Below are 19,969 nucleotides of genomic sequence, written 5' to 3' on the forward strand. Positions count from 1 at the left end.
ACAGCAAAATAAAGACGTGAGGAGAAGCGTCTCAATTTAATTCATATCTCTCTGATATTTTATCCATAAATGAGCAGCCATTTGTAAAATGCGCTCACATGTGAAAGAGCACTAAATCTAACATTAAATTTAATAATAATGACCTCAAGGACTCTTAAAACAGTCTCTTGGATCGCAAAGACAAACCCTGGGTTGTTCATTGTTCAAACGTACTTGTAGACAACAATGAGGGGAACACTTGAGGTAACTTCAACAGTGAGTTATGTTTTTGTTTTCCCCACCAGCGAATGAAAAGAATGAAAATGTGCCGAGATGAGTGTTTTCAAGGCGCAGAAAACCCCCACGGGTGCTCTTAAGTGACGAGCAGCTGCCGAGAGACTGGAAAGCTTTGCAGCAAGTCTATATGCTGTGTACTCTGGATTATCCAACAATGTAACTGCGTGTTCTTGACAGACTCGCAATTACAAACTGTGGGCACAAAAAAACCCCAAAAACAAACCCCAACACCAAATCTGTTCAGTTAGAAGCTAAAACTTGGGGTTTTTGAGGTTCTCACCACCCTGTCATATTTATTTTGAACTTTTTATAGAGCAAATGATTGATATCACACTTCATCCCCCTACATGTAGCATCACCAGCATTTCTCACTTGCTATCTTGTGTTATATTACAGTGATTCCCGTCTTTTTGGCCCACAGTGTTCTTCTGGTTGTTCTTTCTGGTGTTAAGATTAGTTTAAACTTCATGTATTCATACATAGATACTCTAAATTATTCATTGTTTTAGCTAACTATATACTAATTGCTAATAAGACACTTTTGGTTTCCGCTATTTAGCCAAATACACCTACTGGCCACTTCATCATCTGTTAAAGTGCTCATTAATGCTAGTACGTAATCAGGCAATAACATGACAGCAGGTGATTTAAGTGACTGGTATTTTCCCATATAACCATCTCTAAGGCTTACAGAGAACGATCTGAAAAAGAGAAAAGATCCCAGGAGGCACAGTTCTCTGGGGGAAAGTGTCTTGTTGATGTCAGAGGTCAGAGGAGAATGGTCAGACTGCTTCAAGCTGATAGCAAGGCAACCAAGGGACATCAAACCCTGAAGCAGATTTGCTACAGCAGCAGAAGACCACACCGGGTGTCACTCCTGCCAACTAAGAACAGGAAACTAAGCCTACAGTTCACACAGGGTCACCAACCAGTGTAAACAACATGAAACCATGGGGAAATGGAGAATCATGGATGTGCAGCTGACGCCATCATTTAAATATGGACCAAAATCTCTAAGCGATGTTTCCAAAAACTTGTTGAATTAAGGCAGTTCAGAAAGCAAAAGTAGGTCCAGCCTAGTATTTGTCCTGTGGTTTCTTAGGCTGCGTTCACACTGCAGGCGAAAGCGCATCAAATCCGATTTTTTTGACCCTATGCGACCCATATCCGATCATGGTATGACAGTGTGAACGGCACAAATCCGATATTTTCAAATCCGATCTGGGTCACTTTCGTATGTGGTACTGAATCCGATACATATCCGATGTTTTAGAAAGCGACTGTTGTTTGAACAGTCATGTCGCATTAAATCCGTCTTTTACGTCACTGACACAAGACAGACACCAATTATCAGCGCCCGAGAAGACATCGCAAACGCTTCCTGGCCAATAAGTGTAGATGTTAGTGAAACTGTTGGGAAGACAACGTTGGGGAAACATGAACATTTTATTTTCACGTATATTTTATTTGTACTGTATAATCTGCAGATTCTGACAGAAATCTGCAACTATCCTTTGAAGCACCGCTCCTCTAAAACAGCAATAAGGATAATTATTAGGTTATCTACATTGTTATGTAAATAACAAAACTTAAAGCAAAAATTGGGAAACGTAAAGTCCGAAGTCTTTATATTAAGGCCCATCAGTCAAACAATATCGTTTGCTCTGGGTGTACAGAGCGCGTTGTGTGTGACGTCTTCTTTTGCGCATGCGGGCCGCTTTGAGCGTTCACACTAGAGCGCGTTTGCTGTCGCATTTTATTTGTAGTGTGAACAAGCAGACAAAAAAAATCGGATTTGACCATTGAGACCTGCAGTGTGAACGTAGCCTTAGAGTAGTGGTTTACACACTGGCCTAATGGTCCCAGCAGGAGACTCAAATCCCACTGGGGATGAGTCAGGGAGGGCATAAGGTGTAAAATAAATAAATAGTTTTCAACTGAAATATGTGGAGCTACCTGCTGAGGTGAATAAGAGAGCAGCCAAAAGTATCAGCACAGTTAATCTTTCCATGCACTAGGGCTGCCACGATTAGTCGACTAGTCACGATTACGTCGACTATCAAAATCGTCGACGACTGATCTAATAGTCGACGCGTTGTTTGAAGCTTTGTAAGCTCACAAAAGCTGCAGGAATAACTAGCAGGATTTAAGAGTGTAATAACGGACTGAAACAGAAGATGGCAGCACTGCATGTACAAGGATGCCAGCTGCCGTTAAACCCCGAAGAAGAAGAAGTAGCTGTGTCCCAGAATTCATAGCGCAAGCCAGCTCAGTTTCCAACAATGGCGGCAGCTAGTTAGTTTTAATATTACTCTTATTATTCTTTCTGGGTCACAAAATAAACATTCAACATATTTTCAGGCGAGAATGTAGCTGTGTAAACCTCAAATATCTGCTCAGGTTATCAAGACACCACATATTTTCAAAAGCTCTCCGACGTTTTCGGAGACGTCTGTTACCCACTAGCTCGATAGCTAGCCGGGGGCAAGGCTCACTAGAGCCCGTGAGAACACCGGACTCCCAGCAAATCGTTTTCAAACCCACCACTGTCTTTCGCTACTCAGGTTAAACATATATATAAGTCACTTAGATAACTTAAAAATGTTATTGTTTGGCTTTTTTTTGTAGTATTTTATTTGTTCCTGAGTAAATCGGTTTGGCTGAGATTAAAGTTATAGTTTTTACACAGCTGAATAAACGTCAAGCAGACAGCTGATTATCAGAAGTGTGAGATGCTCGAGAATTTACTCTGGTGTCCCGTTATGTTTTAGATAGCAAGGAGTTTATTCAACTTCAACGAAATTTAACAAACTATCATCTTGTCTTTATTTTTAGTTAGCACATACCTTAAACACTTAAAGCTGTAAGCTAATGATAGTTATATAAGAGCAGATGCTGCTGGTGCAATAAGCTGTACGCTTTACGTCAAATGGATGCATGATCTGATTAGTCGACTAATCGTAAAAATAATCGGTGACTAGTCGACTATCAAAATAATCATTTGTGGCAGCCCTACCATGCACACATTCAAAACTGCAGAGGCACCACTGGTTGACGTTCCCCTTATTTAATATGTTGACTAAAATTCTCAAAGTTGTAGCAACTTCGCAGTCCAAGAAACACAAATCAGCATGCAGGATTTTCTGTCAGTGCAAACATGTTTTTTATGAGGTAGTGGTAGAGTAAAGAAGAGTGTGAGAGGAAGGAGGCAAGGCAGACAGCTTGTTATTGACTTACCAACTGTATATATACTAGCATCGGTCAGCTTATTGATTGTGGCTTCTTGGTAAACTCCATCCTGATTCTTCACCTCCACAACAGCACCCACCTGTGGGACGGATACACTGCTGTTATTCTGCCAGTCAGTGCACTAATTATTATTATATTGTGGTGATAAATCTAAATGATGTATTTTCAAGTAATGAGAAGATGATACTGCTGCTACATAAACCCTTAATGTAGTGAAATTAAATTGCAAAGCTAATGCTTTGCTGCCCCGTGCGCTTTTATGCAAAGGGAGGGTGAAGTGTAGCTTAGATACAAACAGGAGTGAAGCTAAAAATAAATAAATAAAATAAAATAAGGAGTCTTAAATTCAGACAGGAGGGATTCATGACTAATACTGAATAATAATAATAATAATAATAATAGGTCTCCATCTTTCCTGCCTTACCTTTAGAGGTCCTTTGATGTTTTCATCGTGAACCTCAGCTGTGGTCAGATCTGTTTTAAAGGTCACCTGGGGAAGGTGGGAGGCAACAGTAGAGTAGAATCAGTAACAGCATAAACAAAACAATTACCTAAAGATCTGACCGGATCACACCAATCATCCTGCTTACACAGGCAGCAAGTCTCTCCTAATACTGCAGGACTTTTACACAATGACTGAACCCTCAGTTGATGCCGAACATCTGACCATCCCCCGCTCTCTACATCTGCAACGTCCACCCCCTAAGTGAGCCACGGCAGATCATAATCTGATCACGCTGTGGTAATCTTGTATCTGCATGGCAACCTGGCATTACTGTGAGACAGAAAAGGCCACAAGGCAGGCACACACGCACTTAAGAGCCATCTACTGCCACGTCGTTTCCAGAGAGCATGTGCAAAAGTTTGAAAGCAGCCAGAAGTGCAGGATCTTTTTAGTAGATGTGGGCAGATGGATCCAAATATCAACAGTATCGATACCAACACTAGTATTGGTATCAGATCGATATTAATGTGATAGCATCAATACTTGAAAGTGATCTATTTAACAATGAATAGTTTTAAATGGATCACTTTTGGACAACTGGCATCACTTTTATTGAGAGCATATGCACACAAAAAAATTGTAACATAATTATAATGGAAAACTGGCATCACTTTTATTGACTGTGATTCAGTTTAGAATAAGGTGCTGTACAGAGGAGAGAACGGGGGCTAAAAAAAAAAAAGTTAAGCACCTCATCCCAGAAAACAAGCCTGCGGGTAACAAATTCAGACAATGCTCGAGTCAGTTTCAAATATAACAACAGCAGAAGCAGCAATCAAAGTCTCGCTGTGAATGCACAATCAAGACAATGAATGAAAGAAATGCATACTGTAAGATTGTCAGGTAATAAAATAGGGGGGGAAATAAAAAGCTTCCTCGGGTAGCATTTCATCAGTTATGGAGATAATAACATTCCCGACTGGGGGAATAAAGGAATCCCTTTCTTCTCTGGGGATGGCAAGAAGCTCGACTCCCCCCAGACTTTAGGTAGGGTGACTCCCGCTGTCCGAGGCCTTGGCTTCAATAACGGCAGAGCGCTCTGACGACTTCCTAACTGCGAGCCGTACACACGGCACAGCCACTTAGGCTTGATAACAAATATTGGAATAAGATATGAAACCATATTTCTGATACAACAGAGCCTCGGCGCAGCAATTTTATGCTGTGAACAGATTTATGAGGAGCCAGTAGTCCTTCATGCTCCGTTTTCTCTCAGCAGGAAACGAGAGCTGTGAGAAGTGACTGCTTTATTCAAGCAAAGGTGGATTCTGTGGCCATAAACAGCTAAAAGGATTTGACACAGTAATAAAGCCCTCCACTGTTCTGATTTTTATATGTTGTTTTTTTCAACATTTATTATTTATGCTGAAAAAGATATGTTTCGGGAGTACACACCTTCACCATTTGTGCCTTTATAAATCTGCTTTTCTTCACCTCACATGTTCGCATCTATTTAATCGACTTTCCCTCCATTACAACTGCCTCGAAGTATCGCTTCGTGCCACACAGCAGGAGCACAGATTAACAGGACAATGACATCAATATTTACCTCCAAAAGTCAAACACCTGGCTGTTTAAATAAGGAAAACCCACATAAATATTTAATCTACAGTAACCTAATCTGAAGCCTAGAAATAGTGTCATTTAAAATGGGGGGGGGATAAATAGATAAAAGAGCAATGGTGAAGCTTTCTGGTGCCTTTTTTGCTAAAGCGACATAACCACAAGGATAAAACTGCAGACTTTGTGAGGCACCTCAAATGCACAGAAGTGGAATTTTAATCAGTTTTAGGAAGGTTAGGTTACATCATGAGTGGCATTCACACGACTGAGTTAGTCAGCACTTGTTTGAGCGTGACATTTCTGAAACAGCACCATCCTAAAGAGGAGTGGGCTTTCTCTCAGTGTGGTCTGCAAGTGCTCAAAGAACCGGGAAATGTGTTTAAGAGAAGGAGCTGGTGTTCATCTGTTCTCCACGAGTACTTCAAAGCTGTTAGTACGTGCAGCTTCATCCATTTACTCTTTAAATGAGTCAGAAGAACCTCACAACGAGATTTCACAATTGCTTCATCTGAGACACTCTTTTGTTTGCATGCATATAAAAATACTACAAAGACTTATATATAAATACTCAGCATTAGTCCTAACTGCAGTGATTGATACTAACATAGTGTTAATCGGTGTCTTACGTGTTCTCTAGCGCAGCTCAATCTTAACCACGTGTTTGTTTTTTTCCTCCAGTAAGCCTTAAAAATCACTCAAAAGACACCGGCGCTGTACGCTGCAAACATCGACTTTGATAAACAAGCAGACAGAGATTAATGAACCAAAGAGCTACGAAGAAATTCATTACAGCGGAATATTCAGACTCACAACGACCACGGAATAATTGCCATGTTTCAACATTTGTGTAACCGAGCTCCACATTCACATCGCAGCTACCCGGGAAAAAACAACAAACCCTACTCTCATCTAATTAGTATGGTAATTAATTTATGAGCTGAGACTGTCCTATTAGATTCATTTCAGCCGGCATCATTTCAACTAAGAACATTGCGTGGTCTACTTTGTCATGGTGTTTGTCCCCCGTCTATGAGACAAAAAGAGGACGTTATTTGATGAGTTCAGCTGGTGTGCTGGAATAGCAGAGCATCTCTGCTCTTTTGTCTCTACAGGGGGAACTACAGTGCACTGACACAGTGAAAAAGCCAGCATCCAGTCTTTGTTCCTCCCACACACTCCAGCAGAATGAGAGACAAGCGATCTGTCTCTATTGTATTATCCAGATGCTCCAGCCCCACTGGGAAATGAGATACCGTATTACGTGTATCATGCAAAACCTTCATCAGGAGGGCTGAAAACCAATGGGGAGGCGGCAATCGCTCTCGAGGCCGTGACAAAGCAGAGAAGCTCCGGGTGAGAGGTGCGCTCGAGGATGCAACGGGTACCGGGTGATCTCGCATCTGCCGCAGCTGGGCTCCTGATCGGCCTCTGACTGACGGCGTAAACCAGGTGACGGGCCTCCAGCGTGTGAGCAGCACAGCTGGATTTCTGGCAACACTGGAAATAAGAAACTAATCCTGGTTTGACTGTGGCAGACTCTATTATCTAATAGAAGGATCTTTATCCAATTATCCCAGGCTAACCCGGGCTCTGAAGGAACGTTTTGGATAATGTGTCTGTGTCCAAACCAACAGCTCTGGATGCACAATAAAGCAGTGCTGTGTGATGTTGATTGTAGCCGCTTCACACAAAGACAAGAGCACCCCCCCGGCCCGGCTGCTATCCACTTCATACACAACACAGACAGATAATTAAATATTAATGTTGGATCATAAGCACTTTGAAATATGACTTACCTTGGCCTTGACTAGCCTCTTGGCAGTCTTAATCTTGGCTTCACAGAAAGCCCCTCGGTACTTGGCGCTCACATCCGTCCCTACTGTCAGGTAGGGGGGCTCCTCCAGAGTCTGAAGAAATAAAAAAATGACACAGAGTTCAAACCCTTTTTAATACAATACAACTTAATGACACAGGTGTATTCACAAAGCTAAAGCAGGAGGACGCACACATACAGGCATAACAGAGTCCAGGGCAACGACGCAAAAAACCCACCCGGCTCAGTGATTCATCCATGGAATACACATACCATCTGCTCTGGGTTTTGGAAAACAAGCCTCTGAGGGAGCAAACAAAAAGGCCACTTCACTACAGCTTTGATGCCTACAAAGAAGAAGCTATCCGAAACACACAGCACCATCTTGTGTCATCAATGGTTCAACACCCCCCTCCCCAGCTTCCTCCAAGAACAGATTTGCAGAGGGTAGAGTACACAGAGAAAGCAGACCTTCTGTCTATAGATGGGGGCACATGATGTTTGTGCTTCATACAGTGTGAAGATGAATTTACTGAGGTTGTTTCAGTTAGACTGGAGGAAAAAAGCCCAGCCTAACAGCGGTATATTTAGACATCTTTCTAGAATAAGAACCAAAGTGGGCCACACTTCCTGCTACTCCTGAAAGCAAGGAAAGCAGCTCAAACACATGTAGCACTTCTGCAGTACACTGAAAAAGAAGAAGACCTCTCATCTTGTCTGAATGAAATCAGTGAATGAGCGCCAGATGGAATGGAGATGCTCAAAAAGTAACAAGAACAATCAATTTCAAATGAAGTTATTCACAGCAGGAAGTTGGTTCTGCTCATTACTCATTACCATATAAAACCATTTTCCCTTGCAAATTGTACCTGTTCAATTTCACACGACAAGATGATAACTTGTAAGACTTGGTGAGATGCACACCTCTCCTTTTTTTTTTCCCCTTTTATTGCGACATTTTCATTTTCTACGCTTTAAGAGATTCAAACCACATAATTTGTGGGGGCTGTTCATAACAGTTGTTCATTGTTCCCACGAGGAGAGCAAAGAGTGCACAGGTTGTCGTTCCAGCTAAAAACTACACCAGCGGTTAGCTGTACTTGAAGCAGTGAAGAGGAACTAATTGCTAACGCCAGCTGCATGCAGTCCACCATGGCACATACTTGTGTCATGACCGAACCACTTTTTCAGGCCTGATATGCTCCAAAGTCCTAATCCTGTCAGGATGCTTGGTAATTTGTGAGCTTTACAAATCTCAATCCTAATTAGAACCTTAGCTTATTGTAACCTATCGAGCTCAGAAATGCCTAAAATGACCTGCTTCCATGGAGTGACATGGAAATGGGGGAAAAAACTAAACTCAGAGGACTTCCGCATTGATGGAGTGCACAGAAGAAGCGAGCACAGCGGCTCTGGGAGAAGCAGCTGCTACTTCAACGTTCTGCAGGTGCACGGCGCCTTGTGCTGTTGGCTGCATCACGCCTTTGAAACGTGTGTGATTTGTTTAAGCAAAAACAAGTGACAGACTGACAACTTCCTGCTACCATATCACACAAACTAGGCAGAACAGTGAAGACATTATAAACACAGAAAACACTCATACTGCTCTAACTATCAGTAATTAGTGGTCAAACATGTAACTGCCTGCACTTTAATGGGTTTTTATTGCTATTAGATGTAGGCCTGCATTAGAATTGCCTGTAGAGCTGTCTTCAGGACATGGTGTTAATTAGCTTGTCCCGTAGAGTTAAAATCCTCCTTCTTCTTCTTTCGGCTGCAGCCTTTAGGGGTCGTCACAGCGGATCATCTGCCCCCATCCCACACTAACCCTCTGCATGTCCTCATTCACTACATCTACTACGTATTTTTCTTGTGCCTGGGAGCTCCATCTTCCACATCTTTTGTCCAAAATATCCACTATCCTCCTCTGCACATTTCCAAAGCATCTCAACCATGCCTGCCTAACTTTGTCTTCAAACCACTCAAACTGAGTTAAACACTGAAAAGATTATTTTCACAATGGTTGATTATTTACAAATGGTTGGATATATGGCCCCCAAAATCCCTCCAGAATTCTCTAACCCAAATTACCATGAGGGGGTAGAAACAGTATATGTGAGCGGTGTCAAACATGCAGGCCAGTGTGGGCCTGCCACAGGGTCTAATCTGGCCCACTTGTAGTGTAAAATTTACAGTCATAGCTTTAATATCTTAACTTTACTACACAGGCTCGCATTACAAATTATTTCTTGATTTCAGCCTGACAGATATGATTTTTTTTTTAAAATCCAATACCGATATTTGGAGATTTAAAAATCTGATATTCCAAGTGGATTATATTTATTTATTTTTCCTTTCAGAAACACAAAACATTAAACAGATTTCCCCGTTTATACTCTTGATTGTTGTGTCTGTGGCGTTCAAACCCCATGTGCTGCCTACAGGAAATCTGCAGGCTGCCCTCTAGTGGACAAGCTATGCAACATCAGTACTTGTAACATCGTAGAGTGTTTCTTCAGTCTCTTTAAAAAAAAAAGATTTACCAACCGCTATAAATGCAGAACGATCAACAAATAGCTAAATAATAAAGCTGATAATATCGGTCTGCCGATAAATCGGTCCTAATAAGACGTGTTGTTGAAACCGCACTTATTCTAATTATTCTAATTCTGAATGTTTATATCTTTACTTGAAAAGAAAGACAGGTTATTATACAATCATTTCACTCTTGCAGCTCATTTTAGCCATATGTGGCCTATTAGCTAAAGCGAGTCTGCCATCCCTTGTATACCGTATATAAATATTATGCTAATATGTAACAACAGAAGGTGATATTTCAAATAATCATCAGAAATAATCACTCTCCTGGAAACTTTACAAAAATAACTGAAGCTTGCAGCTTAGCAAATTTGCATCTTTTATGTGAAATGCTGGTAAGCTTTTCTAGTCAAACCAGAACAGGCGGCCTCGTCTCCACACTCTCTGGGATTCTGACAGATGGGATTCGGGGGCAGAGTCCAGCGCCCTCCAGCCTCTCTACCTCTCCGATAAACACCTCATAAGTCTGTAGCAGTCTGGCCTGAGCACCAGCGGCCCTAGCCAACTATGGGTTTACATGACGCAGCAGCCATTTCCACTGTCTCACCAACTCTCTTGTCAGTCACGGCTGTGCCACAAAGCTGTACCACTACAGTCTTCAGACCAGTGTTTAGCCTCCTCTTTCATACTATTACAGGTCTCCTTTTGTCCTCTACGCACTAACCCATTTCCTTTCTTTTTTCTTTTTTTTAAAAGGAGAAGTCATACTAGGGGACTCAGAAAGGGCAGTTTGGGTTATCTCAACAGCTGCGCTAGCCAAATATGCACAACCTAACCAGACAGGGCTAACAACACACTACTGAGGCCTGAATTACATTTGTCATGCTCACATTCCAACACAAACAGAGGAGAGTTTGTTGTTTCCACCGATAATGCCCTGCCGCCCTGCACTGAACCACAACTATGAAAAGAAAACTCCATTCCTCGGATTAGATTGCTATTTGGCCTACAGCTGTCTGGAGAAAAAACACTGACTACTTTTATTTATTTTATTTTCATTGCTTCTGCCAGTGCTGAATGATCTTGTGTTGTTTCCCCCGCTCAGAAGATCAACCAGTCAAGATGACTAAACTCAAAGAAGTGGAATTCCTATGCCTTTGGGATGTGAAACATCCTCTCGTCAACTCATAACAACATCATGCACCTAATGAGAATGGCTCTTTCCCAAGATTCTGTCATAAAAAAAAGACAAAAAAAAGGACTGAACAGTATTTATGATAAGCCTTAAGCGCCACTTCAGCCACTACATGCAGAAAGTCAGCATGATGATAGCAGCAGCACTACAATCAAGACCAGCTCTCTGGCTATTCACCTAGCGCTACTGATGTGGAAAATACTCTCCAGGCACATGTGCTTGATTAAACACATACAAATGTGAGTTGGCATGGGGTGACAAAACGCACCTGCGGCTACCTTTCATAGAAATACGCACCAACTCCTCCAAAAGCTGCACTCTGGCTTCGAGAGGGAAAATAATGATGTCCAAGTTGTAATTATTAGTATGCTCTACTTGGCTATCAGTCAAACATGCACACCCAGGATAATAGCCTTATGTGTAATCATGCCTTAAAAGCTTTTTTTCCCTCCACAATGAGCCATCTAAAAGAAATACCAGAGGTGAATGTGCACCACTGTTATTGGTCATAAAGTACTTCTGTCTCGGATAGAGTACGAGTGCTTCACTGATTACTGATCATCCAAAAACCTATTCGACGTTTAAGCTGTTCTGGTCGGAAAACAAAAGATATCGGTACATTAAGACAGAGCTTTGAAATCATCGCCGCTTTAACCAAAAATAAAGCAGTCTGGAGTGACACTGACAGCGACAGAATGAGATCAGTTTCTACTCAATAAAGACTCGGGTCATGAAAAATTTAACAGCCGGCTCCATGGTTGAAAATAAGCTGCTGCTTATGGCGCATTTCTTAGACAGCCTTAGTGACTATAGCATTTTCGTTCTACAACTCAGTAAAAATAAAATAAAATAAAAATCCTGGCAGGTTAAAGCTCCAGTGCTGATGGTATGGTGGGAGGTAATGCATACATAGGGCCTCACTTTATAGGGACACTGGTAAGTCTCCATGGATTTCTTAAAAGCCCACAGACTCTGGACACACGTAGTCTTCTGTATATCACTCTCTACTAGGGCTGCACGATTAATCGTTAGAAAATCGCAATCTCGATTCACACTTATGTGCGATCTCATTTCCAAATGACAATGATTTAAAAAAAGAAAAAGAAAAAGAAAAAAAAAAGACAACGACGATTGTACCGCATTTTGATCCGGGACGTAATCTGCATGAAAACAAGCCTCACTCTTCCTGCTCAACAAATGACAAGGGCGGAGCCTTATACCACGTGATACAGAAGCTGTGCCGCGTGATGCTAAAATTAGCAGGGGAAAAAACAACGGAGAGCACGTCAGGGATGACGAGAAAGTGACAGGAGAAAATCCGTCCCGGTCAACCACCCAAACATCAACAACGGGAACCTTATACAGCGCTTCCCTATACACGTCGAACTCCCGCAGGCACAAAGAAATTACGGAGGCTATCACTTATCACCTGACCAAAGATATGGCTCCCATCAACACTGTGCAAAACGAGGGATTTAGGAAAATGATCAACACCCTAGACAAACACTACACAGTGCCGTCCCACAACTATTTTTCTATTGTTGCACTACCTGCTCTATACATGCAGTGTCGAGCAACGGTGGAGACGGAATTTCAAGCAGTACAACATTTTGCGGCAACAACAAAACGTGAGACATTTGTTGTTTTTATGTTTATTTATTGTTTTTATGTTCAGTCTCAACTGTTACGAAGTTGATGTGCAGTTAATAAGTGCAATAAATATTTATACTGGAAAAGAAAATCGTGAGAGAATCGTGATCTCAATTCTAAGCCAAAAAATCGTGATTCTCATTTTATGCAAAATCGTGCTCTCTACCATTGATTCTTCTCATGGAAAAGCAACCCAGAGATACGGAAAGATGGGTCAGTGTAGCACTATACCAACCACACTGCATACTGTGCAGCACAGACTGAACAGCAGACCTGTGTAGGTACATTTAGTTCATCAGTGCAGACACTGCAGCAGATGAAAAAGAGGAAGAGGACCCAGGAAGTTTCCTTTCCACTTCCAACATGGAGAGCGTAAGGTAGCCTATAACAGCAGAAGCATGGTTAATCTTGCTCTCACAAAGCCATGAATGATTTATTTGTTTAAAAAAAATAATGCCCAAATACTGCCAGACAATAAAAGGTTATCTAGTATTTAGTTTAATAAGATATTATTCATCTACCAAGGGTGCACCAATGACTCCGTGTCATTTATTCTTCTTGACCACAAATTCAGTCACACAAATTCAAAATACAACAAGACACATCGCATGACAGATTATTTCTGCACCAAAAAAAGACTTTTTCAAAAAAAATAAAATAAATAAAAAAATCACCAACTGTGAAATTCTGGGCTGATATTAATGTTTAAAAAACAATTTGGCCAAAAGATGATACCAGTGTTTTTGTTATGTAATTCCCTTTTGTGCCAAGACAACAGAGAAATTAAAAAATAAAATAAAATAAATTGACAAATAACAATGCTTTTTAAAGTCTTTCAGCTCTTTGTCTCACTGTCTTTGAACATTTAACTAGCCACAAATTGCAACAAAAGAAATAAAGACGGTGACAAAAAAAAGTTGCAAATGAAACACTACTACACACAGATATTTGCAATTATTTGAGCTGATTCAACTTGCAGTCGAATATATATATGTGATTAACTTATAATTGACGATGCAATATATTGCATTATCTTATTATGTGTAATCTAATTAAAAAAGATATACGAGTTAAAGTAGCATTAAAAATTTAAATTTAACTAAAGGAGCATTCTCCTGAACAATCATTGACATACAGGACACTTTCCTGACATGACTTCATGGTAAATGGTAAATAAAATGGTAAATGGCCTGTATTTATATAGCGCTTTTCTAGTCCCTAAGGACCCCAAAGCGCTTTACATATCCAGTCATCCAACCATTCACTCACACATTCACACACTGGTGATGGCAAGCTACATTGTAGCCACAGCCACCCTGGGGCGCACTGACAGAGGCGAGGCTGCCGGACACTGGCGCCACCGGGCCCTCTGACCACCACCAGTAGGCAACGGGTGAAGTGTCTTGCCCAAGGACACAACGACCGAGACTGTCCAAGCCGGGGCTCGAACCGGCAACCTTCCGATTACAAGGCGAACGCCCAACTCTTGAGCCACGATCGCCCCTTCATTTCCAAGAGTCACATGATTTGTCTCTTGTCTTTCCTGTAGCTAACAAGGCCTTCTCCTCATCATCGCCACCTTTAGGTCAAAGCATTGGGGCTTTTGTCATTTGAATACGTTTTTATTCCCTTTTAGGGTTGACCTGCAACTGTTAACTTAGCTAACGTAACAGCCTACTGTTACCAGTAACCATTCTAAACACATATAAAAATAACAGGTTGTTTTTTAAGGCATGGCCTGAACAATGCAGCTACACTGTGTGGTTGAGCGAACAGAAGAGCAGATACTGTCTGATGAAAATCTCACAGTGATGCGACTAAAAATCATTTAGGTCCCATCCAAAAAGAATTTAAGACAATTCATACCATTTGAAAAATATAATAGAGCGTATTGTCAATCAAACAGTTTATAGATGCTCACACTGTCCTCTAAGAAGAAGAGCTCTAATTAGGCACTTTAAGTGAAAACACCTGTGCCGGCTGTGCGTGCGTGTGGGCGACACTTTAAGAATCCACAACAAATTCAAACTATGAAACAGTAATACTGATTAACCTGGCAAAGATATTGTGAATACTTTCTAATTTACTTACATACTTTTATATATTTAAAACATGACTTATGTAGAGCTGTTCTCATTGAAATACAGTATCAGAATATTAAAAACCACTGTTAATTAGCCGAACTCTGATGATGTGAACCCAGATCAGATTTAAAATTGAAACGACAGGAAGCTGCTTGCTGTTCAGATCTCAGAGTCTCTTTCTTTTTTCCACTTCACACCATCACAGAAACTCACACACTTTGTATTTGTGAGACATAAAAAATTAATAAATAAAGAAACTGTTGCCATTTCCCAGAGTACTGTGAATCAATACTGCGGATGTGTGAAATGTAAAATGACACACATGCTAGTTTGAATGTGGTTTGATTTAGTTTAGGTTTATTTTATTTTAGGCTGTATAGGATGACATAAAACACAAATGTCTCAGTCTATTAAGATTACTGGCACATCTAAATCTAAAATCTATTATATTTATCCAAGAGAATTACAATGCTTTAATGACTGTAGCATCTCTGAAATATTATAAACAATAGTTTTACACCCATTATACTGTACTGTGGTGCTCACAGGCCAAACAAAGGAACATGCAAGAGGCACGCAGGAAAGAATTAAGCACCCTCCCAGCCTAGCTCACACGTACAATAATCCTGCTGTGAATCACCTCTTTGTCCAAACCAGAGTCGCCACAATTCCAGTGACTGGTGCTTCAGCAGGAGTTGCCCTGGCAATGCCATGGCAGCTCTGAACTAGAAAAAAAAATTGCAATCTTAATACTTTTTGTTTACGCACTCACTCCCCCACATTTAGGGCATTCACCATATTCACGCTTCCTGTGCGATCAGCAGCAGTTTAATCTACTTCGAGAATTTCAGTGCTTCTGAATTTAGTTTTTTTTTTTTTTTTTATATTTAAAAAAAATTAAACAAGTCTTTATCAGACACCCTTTTTCTAATAAAGCATATGGACAGACCCTTGATGATAAAACACTGATCAACAGGTACAATTCAACATCAGATTAACAGACTGGAAAACTTTTCTTCTCGACTAAAACTGTACAGTTTACAGCTCTATGGGTAAACTTATCTACATACTAGGGCTGCACGATTTTGCATAAAATGAGAATCACGATTTTTTGGCTTAGAATTGAGATCACGATTCTCTCACGATTTTCTTTTCCAGTATAAATATTTATTGCACTTATTAACTGCACATCAACTTCGTAACAGTTGAGACTGAACATAAAAACAACAAATGTCTCACGTTTTGTTGTTGCCGCAAAATGTTGTACTGCTTGAAATTCCGTCTCCACCGTTGCTCGACACTGCATGTATAGAGCAGGTAGTGCAACAATAGAAAAATAGTTGTGGGACGGCACTGTGTAGCGTTTGTCTAGGGTGTTGATCATTTTCCTAAATCCCTCGTTTTGCACAGTGTTGATGGGAGCCATATCTTTGGTCAGGTGATAAGTGATAGCCTCCGTAATTTCTTTGTGCCTGCGGGAGTTCGACGGGTATAGGGAAGCGCTGTATAAGGTTCCCGTTATTGATGTTTGGGTGGTTGACCGGGACAGATTTTCTCCTGTCACTTTCTCGTCATCCCTGACGTGCTCTCCGTTGTTTTTTTTCTGCTAATTTTAGCATCACACCACAGCTTCTGTATCACGTGGTATAAGGCTCCGCCCTTGTCATTTGTTGAGCAGGAAGAGTGAGGCTTGTTTTCATGCAGATTACGTCCCGGATCAAAATGCGGTACAATTGTCGTTGTCTTTTTTTTTTTTTTTTTTTTTTTTTTAAATCGTTGTCATTTGGAAATGAGATCGCACATAAGTATGAATCGAGATTGCGATTTTCTAACGATTAATCGTGCAGCCCTACTACATACTAGCAAGTATTCCTAACAAAGTATTAACTGAAAATCTCTCAGCAATGTTGAATGAAAGGTACACTGAAACTGAGTTACAAATCAAGCTAAGTGAGTGTAAATGTAAAAAAGTATAATCAGTATAATTGGTTACATTCACAGCTACTTGCGCTATTATTTTTTAAGTGTCGCTACTGAGACCAGGACCCAAGTGAAGTAATATAAACAGTTGAGTGAATGTCACTTAAAGATACAACGTTGAAATTTAAGTACAGCTAAAAATCATGAATGAACAGGCTGACTTTACTTTTACTTTATGCATTTTTTAAACATATAAAAATGTAAGTACTGTATTTTTACAAAGAATGACTATATTGTTTGTATCCAGATCTACGTAATACTAACCAAAAGTGAACCATAGCTTTTAAATGTGATCATGAGGTGTACTTTTCAAAGCACATTAGACAGCCTACTGTACCTGACCTCCTGAGTCCATCTTCTCAAATGCAAAAATAGGAACCAAATGACTGCACTGCATACAGTTTACGGCCACAGAAATAACTAATTTCACTGTAACAGCAAAATCTGCATACTCACTGCTTTGACACAACAGAGCAACTCTGGACTAGAACTGCAGTTCAAGTTTATAAAGGACAGATTTAAAAGGGGATGGTCAAACTTAAAAGCCGAGCTCTCCTGATATTCCTAAAATGTAACTCAAAAACATATTTCATCAGACCTCCCCTGCCTCATTCTTACACACCCAGCACCTCCAGTTTGCAAGCCATGCTTTTTTTTTATTATTGATTTTCCAGTTTTATGACCATGTAATAAAAACACTGACAAAAGTTGTTTGGAAAAATATGGAAAACTTCCTCTTTATAAGATCAAACTGTGATGAAAATAAAGTCGGAAAAGTACTTTTCCTGTAGTGTTGTTTTGTCGTATAGAATATATAGAAAATCAACGTTTTCACTGTTGTGTGAGTTTAAGCTTTACACAATTACACTCACACACAATCAAACCCTTTTGTTGTTATTAACAAAAGTGACGAATGTCCTTAATATTACTGACTGTGGTTGAATTTAGAGTGGTCCGCTGCTATTGATACTACTACATAAAAGGAGAAGCTTAATGTATTCCACTTCTTTTATAACAAATTTATTAAGGATTTAAACAAACATCCAACACTTCTAACTTCTTATAATGGGTCTAATCTGTACAGCATTTAATCTTACACACTGTATTACAGCAGTGTGTGTGTGTGCACGCGCAGCTGGTGAAGAAAGCCTGCAGACCATGAGCCTAAGTGACATATAACGCTAAGTGAACATAATGAAAAGTTGTCCTACTTACAGAGCAATTTACAGTTTAGGCATTGAGCAGATGCTCATACACACAGCGATAAAATGAGTGAGCACTCCTCTAGCATCAATAGAGCCACACAAACTCAGAGCGCTGTGAAAACAACAAATGCTACAACATTAAACAGAAAATGTCAGTGTGGGAACATCACTGCTTTCAGCTGACGCGTGGATGTGAACATTTAAGCATAATAATCATCTACTAGAGGCCTACTGCAACCCATGTGGAAACAACAATAACTGCAAAATGGTCACAGTTACTAATAGCACCATGTTTCATGAGTTTTTATATGTTTAGCTTTATTCAAAGAGACGTCGGGGAAATTAAGCAGCAAAAGGCCAACATAACATGCGAGTCAGGCGGTATCTGCTAAAGTCACGTTTTTCCTCAGTGTGCATCTCGGCTTATTGAAGTGCATTTCCAGTATTGGCAATCAAAACTCCTCTCGCCACACAAATAGGTCATTATATAATCGCAGACCACCCAGTAGCTTAAGTTAGCGTTACCACTAGGACAACCAACAGAAAGAGTTTGGATGTAGACAAACATATCAAAGTGGCATCTATCTTTGTATCCCCCTGCTCTTTCTGCTTGCACTTTAATAACTGGATAATTTGGCTGAAGGTGACATGTTTATTAGTGGGTGGCGGTTTAGTCCGATTAACCACAACAAGCATAACAAAGTAGCTAATCATTACCAGAGCTGCTTGTAATGTGGCCACTATCAACTCTCCGATCACAAAGCCTGGCAACTTCTTGTTCTACTTGGTTTATGTTCCTCACACATCACTATTACCTTACATGAGTCAGGAAACAAAAACAAACAAACACAAAAAACTCATGTGCGTTATACTAATTGCTCTGCAGGTTACGAGGCAGCATAATGACTCATGTGGCAACAAATGATAAGTTAGGACACTGCCTGCAGTCATAACCGCAGCTATAACACGAGAATAAATAGCTCAAATCACTGAGAGAGACAGCTGTGTTTTTTCAGGCTAAATAAGGCTGAAGAAAACAATGTCATGACCAAGTTTTTCTTAAATCTCATCATGAAGTTCACAAGCCACACCTTTGGTATAAATTTAGAGCCACATACACATACATCACTTCACATCCACGCCCTCTCGTCTTATAATTCAATGCCAACACATAACAAAGCACAACATTAATATTACAATTTTCAATTTGCATTTGCAAAGCAAGCTGAAGACACTAGAAACTCAACATCGGGGACATCAAACAATTGTATTAGTCTGGCCTTTATCCAGGACGCTGTGTTTACATTTACATTTAATAGGAAGATCCAACCGTTTAATTCCTCTGGTTAAGTCGTGTTTACATAAGAGCTGAATGAAACTGAGCTGCAGAAGTAGTAGAGCTAATGGGAGCTTCCCCGTGCTACTGAGCACATGCAAGATAAAAAAAAAAAAAATGAATGAACATACCTTCATCTCTCTATGAGTCCTCTAGGTGACCAGTTTAACGGATCCCAAGCTGGAAAAACAAAAAGGTAGGAGAAGCTGTTAGAAATTTCAGAGAGTGCCAACTTATGTCTGCCACAACAAGACACGATTATGTTATGATGACATCACTTCTTCTGCTACACTGCTGGATGCAATGAAGAAAAAGCTGGGCGGTAGATGCTCACTTTAAACGGCTTGGGGAAAAAACATCGACGACTGCACACGAAACATCTTTCTTTTCTTTACATCCTGCAACACATCTGCTCGAGAAAGAGACAGACAAGGGTGTGTGTATGTGTGTGTACGGGAGCTTTCCAGTCCAATAATATGTGTTGCAAAGTACACCGTGGCAGGCTGATCGCTCATTCGCAGAGCCTTTAAAGCCGTTTATGTAATGCCCAGCGCACACTGTTGTAAGTCAGTCAG

At 40.5% G+C, this 19,969-nt stretch overlaps 1 protein-coding gene across 3 annotated transcripts in view; it reads right to left on the reverse strand.

Moving 5' to 3' along the window:
• The window catches only part of arid4b (AT-rich interaction domain 4B), a 39,163-nt gene that overhangs the window by 17,064 nt on the left and 2,130 nt on the right, over positions 1–19,969 (reverse strand). For 2 of the 3 annotated variants that reach the window (XM_004559744.4, XM_004559741.4), the window contains exons 2-5: positions 19,526–19,574; positions 7,390–7,500; positions 3,950–4,015; positions 3,514–3,604 (exon numbers count right to left, since the gene is read on the reverse strand). In XM_004559744.4, the coding sequence (XP_004559801.1) occupies positions 3,514–3,604; positions 3,950–4,015; positions 7,390–7,500; positions 19,526–19,531 (274 nt within the window). In that variant the 5' untranslated portion in view covers positions 19,532–19,574. Of the gene's footprint in view, positions 1–3,513; positions 3,605–3,949; positions 4,016–7,389; positions 7,501–19,525; positions 19,575–19,728; positions 19,929–19,969 lie in introns of those variants that run through there. The other variant, XM_004559743.6, reaches the window with a different exon arrangement.

This window comes from Maylandia zebra, linkage group LG13 (genome assembly GCF_041146795.1).
Source record: "Maylandia zebra isolate NMK-2024a linkage group LG13, Mzebra_GT3a, whole genome shotgun sequence".
NCBI classification, from domain to species: Eukaryota; Metazoa; Chordata; class Actinopteri; order Cichliformes; family Cichlidae; genus Maylandia; species Maylandia zebra.